The sequence below is a fragment of the Perognathus longimembris genome, chromosome 10, assembly GCF_023159225.1.
Source record: "Perognathus longimembris pacificus isolate PPM17 chromosome 10, ASM2315922v1, whole genome shotgun sequence".
Taxonomy (NCBI): domain Eukaryota; kingdom Metazoa; phylum Chordata; class Mammalia; order Rodentia; family Heteromyidae; genus Perognathus; species Perognathus longimembris.
In genome coordinates this window covers 788360-801154 of record NC_063170.1, presented here as the reverse complement: position 1 = coordinate 801154, position 12795 = coordinate 788360, and the positions used below count along the sequence as shown (strand labels likewise).

The 12795-nt window shown below is 55.7% G+C and overlaps 1 protein-coding gene across 2 annotated transcripts in view; it reads left to right on the top strand.

The window, feature by feature from the left end:
* LOC125358078 (malonate--CoA ligase ACSF3, mitochondrial-like) overlaps positions 1-9679 on the top strand; it is a 31675-nt gene extending 21996 nt beyond the window's left edge. Inside the window, exons 8-10 of one of the 2 annotated variants that reach the window (XM_048354936.1) lie at positions 6437-6571; positions 6853-6964; positions 9496-9679. In XM_048354936.1, coding sequence (XP_048210893.1) covers positions 6437-6571; positions 6853-6964; positions 9496-9628 — 380 coding nt within the window. In that variant the 3' untranslated portion in view covers positions 9629-9679. The remainder of the gene's footprint in view (positions 1-6436; positions 6572-6852; positions 6965-9495) is intronic. The other variant, XM_048354937.1, reaches the window with a different exon arrangement.
* The last annotated feature ends 3116 nt before the right edge of the window (positions 9680-12795 follow it).

Genomic DNA, 12795 nt, shown 5'->3' with positions numbered 1-12795 from the left:
CGGTGTGCCCGCTGCAAGAGCAGCCAAGCTCCAGAGGTGCTGGCCCCGCGGCACTGAGCCCGCAGATGGGCCGTGCGGCCCGCAGCCCTGCCCTCCTGGGGTGCAGGAGGCCCACGACCCACCCCAGGCCCCACAGATGGCCGGCAGGGGCGGCATCCCACACGCCCACCACCATCTTGCTCACGCACCCCTCCTCTCCTCGGCCTTCCTCTCCAAGTTCCCCGGTTTCCTCAGATTTAGCATCGAGTACTGCGGTTGTGTGTTGTTTCCTGTGCGGGGTGGGTTTCTACCTACAGCGCTCCCTCAAGGGGTTATCAATGGTGTATTGGGAGACTACTGATTTTTTTTTTTAATGAGTATGGTAGCTAGAAATCTGGTTGAAATTTCCTTTAAGTCCTGATAGTTTTTCCACAGACTCTTAAGCCGCGTAGACAGCACTCTCCCAACAGAGCAGGGCGGTGTGGGCCTTACTTCCTGAGTCTTCATGTCTGCTTTTGCTCTGCAGTGCCCCCGCACCTGTAGTTGAGAGTAAGCGTGAGGCTGGTGGATGGAGCCTGGCTGTGCTGACCAGGCCAGAGCCCCGCCGGCGGCCCCAGCCCTTCCTCCTGGGGCAGATGCCGCGAGTGTGGCCAGCCTTGGGAAATCTACCTCCCACCACACCCTTCTGTTCCATGCAGGGCAACCTTCTGGCTCCGTCTAGCTCCTAACCACGTGTCCTCTGCTTTCCTTTTTCCACTTTTAACAATCTCCTCTTCTGTTCTCCCAAGTTCAATCACTGTACCTTTATTCAAAAGAAAAAGAAAGAAAAATTGTCTATTGATTCTTCTCTCCAGAGGGAACGCTCAGATAGGCCAGCTCTGCCACAGTCCTGGGCAGGGTTTGGTGAGGTTGACAGTTGTGCAAAGTTGCCACATCTTTGTTTTACTTTTCTCTTTTTTTTCTTTTTCCTTTTTTGTTTGGTTGTGGGGCTTGAACTCCGGGCCTGGGCACTGTTCCTGAGCTCTTTTGCTCAAGGCTAGCACCCTACCACAGCACCACTCTGGTTTTTGAGTGGTTAATTGGAGATAAGAGTCTCACCGGGGACTTTCCTGCCTGGGCTGTCTTCGAACCACAATCCTCAGATCTCAACCTTCTGAGTAGCAGGATTATAGGTGTGAGCCACCAGCACCCAACTGTTTAACTTTTATCTCCTGTTCCTTCTGATGTTCCTTGGCCCTAAACCCCCAGGAGGGTCCCAGAGGACTTGTGCTGTGGCAAACAGTGGTAGCTGGCTGCTCTTAGCCATGAACAGCCCTTCCTGACTTTGAAGACAGCTGCTGGCAGGGTGGCTCTTTTTTTTTGTAATTTATTTATTAATTAAAGAAAAAAAATTTTGACAAGGTGTTGTGCAAAAGGGTACAGTTACATAGTAGGGCAGTGTGTACATTTCTTGTGATATCTTACACCCTGTTTTTCTTTCCCTTCCCTAGGTCGGTAGACATATATACAATACACAATGTACCAAGAACATATACAGTAGCCACGTGGCCACGCCCAAGAAAATTCACCTAGGGCTTTAAATGTAATGTTGACAATAGACATTATGTCAACAATAGGCTTATATGAACGTACATACATAGCTTTTGATCTGTTGTGATCCACTGAGAGGTCAATTTTTGACCTTTATATGTTGAGTAGTTGTTTGGTTTTAGTTACATAGTGTAGGGTCACTTACCCAATCCTGTGGGAAATACCATTTGACAAGCAGTTTTTGTTTTCACAGACCTGGTCTCTACTGTCTCCCCCTCCCCCCACCTTAACAGTCATATATCAGGGAGATCATGCCCCTTTGTTTTCTGTGCTCTAGGCTTGTCTCGCTCAACATTATTTGTTCGAGTTCTGACCATTTCCCTGCGAATAACAATATTTTACCATTCCTAATCACTATGTAGTATTCCATTGTGTATAGGTACCATATTTTTTGGATCCATTCATCTGTGGAGGGGCATCTGGATTGTTTCCATATTTTGGCTATTGTGAATTGTGCAGCGATAAACATGGAAGTACAAATGTCTTTTTGATATCTTGGGGCCAGTTGTTCAGGATAGATGCCTAGGAATGGTATGGCTGGGTCATAGGGTAGGTCTATATTGAGCTTTTTGAGAAACTTCCATACTGTTCTCCAAAGTAGTTGTACTAATTTGCACTCGCACCAACAATGGAGAAGGGTTCCTCTTTCCCCGCACCCCCTCCAGCATTTGTTGTTTCCTGAGTTCAGAGTATAGGCCATTCTAACTGGAGTGAGGTGGTATCTCAGGGTTGTTTTTATTTGCATTTCCTTTACTACCAGGGATGTTGAACATTTCCTCATATGTTTCTTTGCCATTTTTATCTCTTGTGAAGTCTCTCTTTAGCTCCTTTGCCCATTTCCTAATTGGTTTATTGGGCTTGGAGGGGCTTAGTTTTTTGAGCTCTCTGTAGATGACAGATATTAGGCCTTTGTCTATTGCTGTGCTGGTAAAGATCCTTTCCCATATGGTTGGCTGTCTTTCTAGTTTGGTGGCTATGTCCTTAGCTGTGCAGAAACTTTTTAATTTGTAGTATTCCCATTTGTTGAGTCTCTCCCCTATCTGTTGTGCCCCCTGGGACTCTATTCAGGAAGTTTCTTCCTGTGCCTATAAGTTCTAGCGTCTATCCTACTCTGTCCTTCAGTAGTTTCAAAGATTCAGGCCTGATATTGAGGTCTTTGATCCATTTTGAGTTGATCTTGGTGCATGGTGATAGGCTTGGGTCTACTTTGAGTTTTCTGCATATGGCTGCCCAGTTTTCACAGCACCAGTAGTTGAAGAGGCTTTGTTTATTCCATTCTATGTCTTTAGCTCCTTTGTTGAATATCAGCTGACTGTAAGAGTGCGGTTTTATTTCTGGGTCTTCCATTCTATTCCACTGTTCTTCAGGTCTGTTTTTATACCAATACCAGGCTGTTTTTGTTATGATGGCTCTATAGTAGAGCTTGAAGTCTGGTATTGTGATACCTCCTGCACTGCTTTTTTTGCCTAGAATTGCTTTGGCTATTCTAGGTCTTTTGCTGTTCCATATGAATTTATGGATTGCTTTCTCTGTTTCAGTGAAGAATGTGGCTGGGATTTTGATGGGGATTGCATTGAATTTGTATAACAATTTGGGCAATATGTCCATTTTCACTATATTGATTCTGCCTACCCATGATTCTGTATAGATCTGTCAGATCCATTTGGGATATGGTGTTACTTAGGTCCTCAGCTCCCTTGCTGATCCTCTGGGTGTTGGATCTGTCTCTTGGAGAGAGTGGGGTATTAAAGTCACCCACTATGATTGTGTTTGGGTCTATCTTGTTCTGGCAGGGTGGCTCTTGATGAGCCCCAGAGGAGGGGCTGGCGGGTGCCAGTGCCTCCCCTAGCCAGCTCCCGCCTCTCCCCTGCAGGATAGGAGAGACCCTCAGAGGTGGCCCCGGAGTCTCCAGGGCTTCAAGGCCCAGGCGCATCTTGGGGCGCCTACAGGTTCCTGGCATTGTGCCAGAGCCTGGCTCAAGTCAGGGTCATCCCTTGCCAGCGAGGCAGCTTCTGTGGAGGGCAGCCCATGGCCCACGAGGCAGCTTCTGTGGAGGGCAGCCCGTGCCAGCGAGGCAGCTTCTGTGGAGGGCAGCCCGTGGCCCGCAAGACACTCCCATGGAGGGCACCTTCTGTGGATGGCAGCTCTTGTGGCATCACCTTGACAAGGCCTTTACCTTCTCTGCTCATATATCCAGAAAATTAGAACCTGAGTACTGGAGACACTTATTTTCAATTACAATCCAAGGCAGAGACACAGAATAGCCCTGTATTTGAAAGCAGTGCACAAATCTATGTAGTAAGGTTTTATTGATTGCTACATTGTATGTGTCAGGACAGATGCCCTTAATGCATGAGAGGCTGTGGAGCTACGTTGGCAGGAGACTCTGAAACCAGAATCAATGCATTGTGATAAATATGTTGTTATGAAAACTAAGTGTTATTTAACTTTTCTGATGTATGTTTCAAAGCAAAGACTTGACTTTAACTCCCCGCTCGGCAGCCTGGCACGCTGGAGAAGCCTCCGTGCAGAGCCGCCTCCCCGAGTCCCGCCCTCGGCCTCTCTGTGTAGGCTTCATGCAGACCGTGTCGTGAAGGCCGCTGGCCCTTGATGATGGAGTTGGAGCCAGAAGGACAAAACCACCGCTCTGCCCTTCTGCCAGGGCTGTGGGGGCGGGGAGGGGGGGCTTCTGTGCCAGGGGCCAGGCAGGCTGGCGGGAGAGCGGGGGGCCCTGCACCTGTGGCCGGGCAGGCCGCAAGGGAGCAGGAAGTCACTGAAGTTCCACGACTGTGGGACTGCTTCCACGGGTCCCCTTAGCCAGTGGCACCTGGGCCTCCGGGCCCCGTCGTGGGATGCGGAGCTGCCCGGCCTGCCACCCTGTGTCTCACGGGTGAGGATCAGTGACACGCATGCCACGCCACCCACAGCGGCCGCTGGCAGAGCCGGGTTTAGCCACCCTGGACGCCCAGAGACACTGGACAGCTGTCGGGGTGTCCCTCCTGGACCTTGGCGGCCTGCACCGGGCCTCGGCCCTGCGCCCATCTGCCTCTCGGCCGTGGCAGCCAGGCCCGGCACCCTTCTGACGGCTCGCACCAGGTGCCCTCACCAGGACATCTGCCCCGGTTCTGCCCTGGGTCTGCTTAGCTTCCTGAGCAGCTACTGTGCTGCTGCCAGGGGCGGCGCCGTTCCACGTTTCCACCTGCATTTTGGGACAAGAGAGATGGGGGTTGAGGCTGGGGATACTTTCTGGACCCCGCAGCAGCCTGGGCCCAACCCCGCTGTGCCAGGGGAGGGAGGGGACCCCGAGGGCAGGAGCCCAGCGTGCCGGAGTCCAGACCAGAGCCCCTCAGGCCACTCTGGGATGGCCCAGGGTGGTGCTGGGGGTACGGGGCCACCCTGCAGGACAGGTTGGGAGGCTGCACCCAGGGTGAGGCAGGGTGAGCGGAGGCCACGGGAGCCCCAACAGAGCCCCGGAAGGGACGGGACGCCGAGCCTGTGGGTGCACTTAAGAGGGGTCATTACAAGACCACGAGGGTGCCCAGCCCCAGGGACTCGGCGGGAGCCAGGGCTGTGCTGAGAATGGGAGGCCTGTGCCATAGCCTGCACCCGGACCCCTGGCCTCGGGCCAGCCCAGCCCATCCTCCCCCTCACACCAGGACTAAGCCTGGAGCGGGCCCTGGCCCCATGGTCACACCCGTGCTGCAGGTCCCAGGGGGGAGATGGCATCTTCCCACAGGGTGAGGCCTGGGGGCTGGGTCACAAGCTCATGCAGCCCTGAGGGGCGGGGCGGGGGGCCCCAGGGGGACCCTGCCTGCCACCTTCCCACTAACGCCTCCCACGTTTCTGCCCAGCACTGCAGGCTTGCCCATGGGCTCACGTGGAAGGAGCGTGGCAGGGAGAGGGCGCCACTGCCTAGTGAGAAGAGTGTAGGGCTGGTTTGGGTGTAGAGGCACAGGAGCACACCCTTCCTGCTGGGAAAGGCACTAGTAGTCCCCCTGTCCCCGCAGTCCCCCTGTCCCTGCCAGTCCCCCTGTCCCCGCAGTCCCTCTGTCCCCGGCAGTCCCCCTGTCCCTGGCAGGACCGAGCCACTGTGGGAGGTCAGGAGGTCATGGTTCACTTGTTTGTGCTGGTCCTGGGCCTTGAACTCAGAGCCTGGGCGCTGTCCCTGAGCCTTTTTGCTCAAGGCTCTAGCACTTTACCATTTGAGCCACAGCGCCACCTCTGGCTTTTTGGTGGTTAATGGCGGAATCTCATACTTTCCTGCCCAGGCTGGCTTTGAACCTCAGTCCTGAGATCTCAGCCTCCTGAGCAGCTAGGATTATAGGTAGGAAGCACTGGTGCCTGGCCGGTTCACTTGTGTTCACCCAGCACTCGGTAGGGAAGTCTTCACGGGCCTGAGGCATGGCAGGAGGGGCGCCGAGCTGTGACCTGACCGCGCCTCACGGGGGTCCCCTGAAGCCCTTGTCTGGTGAAGCTGTGTGGGGTACTGGTGTAGCTCACCCTAAGTTAGGCCAGACCCACCAAACGTGGCGTTTACTACCATGCTTTGAGAGTGCTACATGGTGCTGATCCTAGTGGTATTGATGGCTTTGACAGAAACAACGCACTTGGCTTCTGAGTCCAAGGTGTTTAAGACCCCAGGGATCCGGCTAGCAGCTGGCATACCATGGGTCCCAGTCCTGGCGGGAGAGGTGTGGAAAGGGGATGGGGTGGGGGGACTGGAGTGGGCCCCACGAGAATGTGCACGCGTGCACATGCACATACGCGTGCACAACCCTCTAGAGCGCCCATCGTCACTGCCAGGGCCCCAGAGTTTGCCCGCTGGCGACCACATGTGTCCAGGGTGTTTCAGAAGCCCGTTTTTCAGGGGACACCGCTGTGTTCAAGGACGGCAGGTACTGGATTCGAGGCCGGACCTCAGTGGACATCATCAAGACGGGAGGCTATAAAGTCAGTGCCCTGGAGATCGAGCGGCACCTGCTGGCCCACCCCAGTATCACTGGTAAGGGGCCCTGCCCTGCCTGCCGCCCCAAAGGCTATGGGCCCCGTGTGCGGGCTCTGATGGACACCTGCTGCCCACCGCACCCAGGTGGCCTCCAGGCCTGGCCGGGCCCCCACCTGCCACACCGGCTCAGAGCCTCCGGAGGCTGAGCCTGCCCCGGCTCCCACACGGGGTCAGGAAACAGTGCGGACTCTGGCTGGACCACGGCTCCCCCCTCCTGCCTGTGTCCCAGCCTGTAGTGGACACCAGGGACTTCTCCACGATCCTCCTTCTCTCCTCAGATGTGGCTGTGATTGGAGTTCCAGATGTGACATGGGGCCAGCGCGTCACAGCTGTGGTGTCCCTTCAAGAGGGACACTCACTGTCCCATGGAGATCTCAAGGAGTGGGCCAGGTAGGGCTGGGGGAGGGGTGGACGGCCCTGAGTCCGGGGCCAGGTAGGGCTGGGGGAGGGGTGGACGGCCCTGAGTCTGGGGCCAGGTAGGGCTGGGGGAAGGGTGGATGGCCCTGAGTCTGGGGCCAGGTAGGGCTGGGGGAGGGGTGGACGGCCCTGAGTCTGGGGCCAGGTAGGGCTGGGGGAGGGGTGGACGGCCCTGAGTCTGGGGCCAGGTAGGGCTGGGGGAGGGGTGGATGGCCCTGAGTCTGGGGCCAGGTAGGGCTGGGGGAGGGGTGGACGGCCCTGAGTCTGGGGCCAGGTAGGGCTGGGGGAGGGGTGGATGGCCCTGAGTCTGGGGCCAGGTAGGGCTGGGGGAGGGGTGGACGGCCCTGAGTCCAGGGCCAGGTAGGGCTGGATACCATGAGGAAGGTCCAGATAATCCACAGGAACTGGACTGAGCTACTGTTCTGCAGACTCGGTCTGCCTCCGTCAGAGCCCCAGCTCTCTCCGCTTCCTGCCCCGAGGTGGCTTCCTGGGAGGCCGCACCCTTCCCTGCCTCCGATGGAGCCCGGCACGTCCCTTTGCCCCTTGCTGTCCCTCCGCACCTGGGCCCGCGGCCACAGCTCCCTCCTTGGGCAGGTCTTTTCTTTCCGTCCCGTCCCCGGCGGCCACCCTCCCAGCCGTTCCCGCCCTTCCTCCGGCCCGGGCCCCGCGTGGCGCCCGTGGGCCTGCGCAAGGCCAGACGGGCGCACGGGTCCCGCTGGGAACCTGGTGGCCGGGCCGTGTCTAGCTTTCCCGCGGCCGCTGCGCACACCCCAGGTTCTTCCTCTCGGGTCTGAGCGTTCTCTTCGCTATCTCCCCCGCCCTCCCGGCTTCCACCCGCCTCCACCCTGCTTGCTCCTCTCCTTGCGTGGAGATATTTTTGGCTCGTCCAACAGTTTCACAAACAGTAGGAAGCCTTGTTTCATCAGGGCAGCACAGCTGGGCGATTAAAGATTCCCCTGGATTTGCAAAATCACAGTTGGCGCTCTGCAGTTTAGCAGAGGCACAAAAAGAGTATGCTTGGCCAGTTGCTGCATTGATTAAACAATTGCTTTGTTTAAAAGGGGAAAAAAATACTAAAGACAGGCTGGAGGCAGGGCTCACTGGAAAGAGACCCTCGCAAGCACGAGGCCTAGAGTTCAAACTCCAGTACAGGACGGGGAGGGGGGAAGTACGGACATTATATTGTTAGGGCTGAGGTGACACGGCAGCCTCAGGCCCCAGCTGCGTCCCTGAGAGCCCGGCCCGTGGCCTCACTTCTGTGTCGCCGCTGGCCTCCCACGGGTGCAGCCCAGGCTCCCCCCGCACCCTGCAGGGCCTGGGTGGGGCACCTGAGGCCATGGTGTCAGGGTGATCTCAGACAGGAGCTGTGTGCAGATGGCATGGGGTGTCCGCGAGTCCCCAGTACGAGGAGCTGGACCAGGCAGGGCTGGTGATGGGCACGCCCTCTCCCTGTCCGCACCCCGTCCTTCCAGAGCTGCCGGAGAGGATAAATCCGAGCATCACAGTTGACACGTAGGATTTCAGGACAGAATTAACAACAAACAGCCGAGCTTCCCCAACCGAAACCCAGATGGAAAGGGAGTCGAGGAAAGAGGAGAGAACCCAAGTGTGAGTGCCAAACACAAGGCCATCACCACAGCCAGGGGCAGGGGGCACAGTGTCCCTGCAGCCCTGAAGGCTCCCTGTCCCACCAGCAGTGCAAGGGACAGGAACCAACTGCCACAACCAACCAGAAACCCAGAGACAGGAGTTTGGTGTTCTCTTAAGTTGAAGTCATAGTTTAAAACTTTACCACAGAGCAAATGCCAGATCCAGAAGGCTCCAGTGAGGTGGTGTGGACCATTTAAGGAAAAGGCCGGCCAGCCACAACCTGGAGAGGACTCGTCCACCTCGGTGGAACTAGCGTCCTGATACCAGAACACAGACAGACACACAATTGTCACACTATGCTGGGAACTCGGTTCTGTTGATGTACAGGAAAGCCAGTCATCATAATCAGGTGTATTTATACCAGATTACAAGGCGAAACACACAAATCCGCCTGTGCACTTTTTTTTTTTGGGCCAGTCCTGGGCCTTGGACTCAGGGCCTGAGCCCTGTCCCTGGCTTTTTTTTGCTCAAGGCTAGCACTCTGCCACTTGAGCCACAGCGCCACTTCTGGCCATTTTCTATATATGTGGTGCTGGGGAATCGAACCCAGGGCTTCATGTATATGAGTCAAGCACTCTTGCCACTAGGCCATATCCCCAGCCCACCGCCTGTGCACTTTTCCAAGTTCACTGAAGGGAAGTCAGGTGGCCATTTCAGCACCCACTCCTCACAGGGATTCTCTGGGCCAGGGGCGAGGTGTCCTATCTCAGGAAGGGTCTCTGTGGAGATGCAAGGCAGGAGAATGCCTAGAGCCCTGCAGTCACCCTTGGGAGACTGGGGGGGGGGGGGCAGCGTCCTGAGTTTCACGGTGGGGCCATTAGCTGTCCCCCACCCCCGAGCCCTCCCCGACCCAGGCTGTGCTTGTCCCACAGAGGCCTCTTGGCCCCCTATGCTGTGCCTTCCGAGCTCCTGCTGGTGGAAGCCATCCCAAGGAACCAGATGGGCAAGGTCAACAAGAAGGACCTGGTCAGGCAGTTCTACTCATGACTGGGGGGGCGGGGGGAGCAGCCAGGCCCAGCCCTGGCGGTGGCGGCGGGCACTCCTCAGGCCGAGCCCTGGCGGCGGGCACTCCTCAGGCCCAGCCCTGGCGGCAGCGGCGGTGGCAGGCACTCCTCAGGCCCAGCCCTGGCGGCGGGCACTCCTCAGGCCTGCGGGAGCCGCAGCAGGCGAGACCTTCGATGGAAGCCCAGGCCAGGTGGACAGTCAGGAGCTTCCCCGAGTGGACAGGATCTTGCTCTGTCCTGACGGAATCACCGTGGGGACCTCACTGTCCCAGCCCCGTGGCCTCGCAGCCTCCCAGACACGGTGAGGTGAGGACGAGACCGTCCAAGCAAGGCTGTCCCCACCCAAGGCTGGTCCCCAGGTGGCAGCTGAGAAAAGAGATGAAATAAAGGTGAGAGAGGACAAGTGTCTGTGCTGTGCAGTCTCACTGTGTCTGCATGCAGGCGCCTACAGGAACCGCCCCATCTCCCTCCCTGCAGTGAGGGGCTGCTGCCCCCCAGGCTGCTCCTCGTGTGTTGAGCTCTGGCTATACCTTTAAGGGGGCAGTCCCGAGAGTCCTGCCTCTTCTCCCGCCCTGGGGCTGCTTGGATGTTAACCACTCCTACCTCCTTCCGGGTCTGGAACCAGAAGAAGGAGTTCTGGTCCAGCCCCGCCTCCCGTCTCCGTCTTGGATCCACGTGTCTGCCTCCAAGATGGCGCCGCCGGGGCCCAGGGGTGGTTCTGTTGGGGTATGACATCAGCCCGTGGAGGAGTTCCCAAGGTGCCACTCTTGACGGACAGCCCGGATCAGCCAATCACTAACGTCCAGCTAGCCACCCCAAGTCCCTCTCCTTCCCGCCGTCATCACTGTAATAAATGCTACTGCCCTCCCCCTGAATAAACGGAAGTCGGAAGTCCATCAGACGGCTCCCCAAAATCTCCGTGTCCAGTGTCTGCTCTTAAACGTAAGGGGGGCTTTGGGACAGGTGGTTTCGCCGGCTGTACCCCACCTCGGCTTAGCCCCAATCGGGACACGCTCTGGCCTCCTTTGGGCAGGAGAAGCGTGTAGGGCTGTCCCCAAGAATCAGTATAGCCCGACAGATTTGGCGCCCAATGCGGGGCGAACGAACTCACAGCCGACCAACCTGGGGCTTAGAAGCCCCACCGGCTAAGCTGAGCAATCTGTTATGGGGGAAGGGCATCCTCATTCACACGGGGTAATCTCACAATCAGTGGAGCGACCCACTGATATACTAAGACTCATGCTCCATACTGGATTGGACTTTAAGCACACTCGAGCCAGGAGAGCCTGGAAAATGTTGAAACGTACCGCGCCCTCGGGGGAGACTGCTGGCCTTTTCAGCCTGGCTGCTAGAGAGAAGCATGCTTCCCGCCGCCTGGGGGGATGGGCTCCCACATGGATCCGGGCCCCTTCCCCTTTTCTGCCCGGGCAGCCCCGGAAAGCGGTAGAAGCGGGAGGCCGGCGGCGCTGTATGGCGCGGCAAAAGTATGGCGCGGCAAAAGCAGAGCCAGGGGGCTGAGGATATGGCCTAGTGGCAAGAGAGCTCGCCTCGTATACATGAGGCCCTGGGTTCGATTCCCCAGCACCATATATACAGAAAACGGCCAGAAGTGGCGCTGTGGCTCAAGTGGTAGAGTGCTAGCCTTGAGCAAAAGGAAGCCAGGGACAGTGCTCAGGCACTGAATCCAAACCCCGGGACTGGCCAAAAAAAAAAAAAGCGGAGCCAGGGTTATGGATGTGGGTGCGGGGGTGACGAGGGGCGCACACAGCTTCTGGAGCGGCACAGCCGCCTCGGCGCGTTAGCCCTGCACCCTGGGACACTGCCGCCGGAGCCCTCGGTGGCCATGGGCGATAGGTTTGAGGTGGCCTCCTCTTGCCCTCACCCCAGGTGATGGGCGTGCCAAATTCCCCTAGGCTGAGCAGGGGCTTACAGATATCTTGCTATGTTAAGCCGCGCCATGTGTCTGTGTTCTGTTCATGTCCTGTCTCCAAACTGGTTCTTTCAAAATGTGACTTCTCGGATAATCTGTGAAAATTTTGGTTTGCTGAAAAGGTTTTTTTCGTTTACTATTTAACCACGTGGTTCTAGAATATAGGCAAAATAATATCATTTGCCACTGGAATTCCAGAAAACTTATATGGCCAATCCAAAAACAATTTTAAGAGCGCTCAAAGCTTATGCACATTGTCTGTATGTCTATGTCTATCTGTTGGTACCTGTTGGTATCTATTGGTACTTACCAAAACAAAACAAAAACAGGTTTTAAACCCAAACTGGTCATGTTTGGGTACAAGTAAATGTGTCTAAGATGTAAAACCAGTGTGTTAAAAGTCAAGTGTACATCTGATTCTGACAATTCTTTGGTATAAATTAAGATTTTACTTTTCCATTTTTCTCTCCTGTGCTCTCGTAAACTCTTAAGATCAAGGAATCAGAATCGTTTTATACAAATGTGACTATTAACCTAAATTTTCCTTACCCAAAATTAACATTTTGCTTCACAGAATACAGGGTAAAAAATGTGTGCTAGTCATGTGGATTTTGTGATTAAGAAAATCCTTTTACCCTGCTTAAACCAGAGGGGCATCAGCCTCCAAAAGCCAAAGAATACTCAGAACAATCAACCAGGGACTACTGGGAGATTTCAAATAACCAGTTGGTGTAGAATTTTGCAGGCAATCCAGCAGGAGGTGACAGTCTACCCAGAGGGTTCTGAGAGCTGCTCCTACAGCCTTGCCCAGATCTCTCCTGCCTGACTCCATCACACATGGCATGAAGCCTGCTGAGCCAGGATGGAAGACACAGCCACTTCAGATCCACCAAAGTTGAGACCTTTACATTGTCCTGACCTTTTGGCCTCCTAATTATCATTCATTTGTGCGCTCTTCCGCCTGCCGGTAAGATCAAATGGTATGATTTAAATTGATGGCACATAGATCTCATTCAGTCTGCTGTTCTCTAAGTGTTATGATAAAACTCTGACAAGCAGTTGTTGGTCAATTCTCGACAAGTCAAATGTCTTTAAACAGTCTGTGTAAAATCTTGCAGGAGGTGTGACAGTCTATCCAGAGGATTCCGAGAGATGCCCCCATAGCCTCGCCCAGATTTCTCCTGCCGGGCTCCATCACACGTGTCTAATGAAGCCTGCTA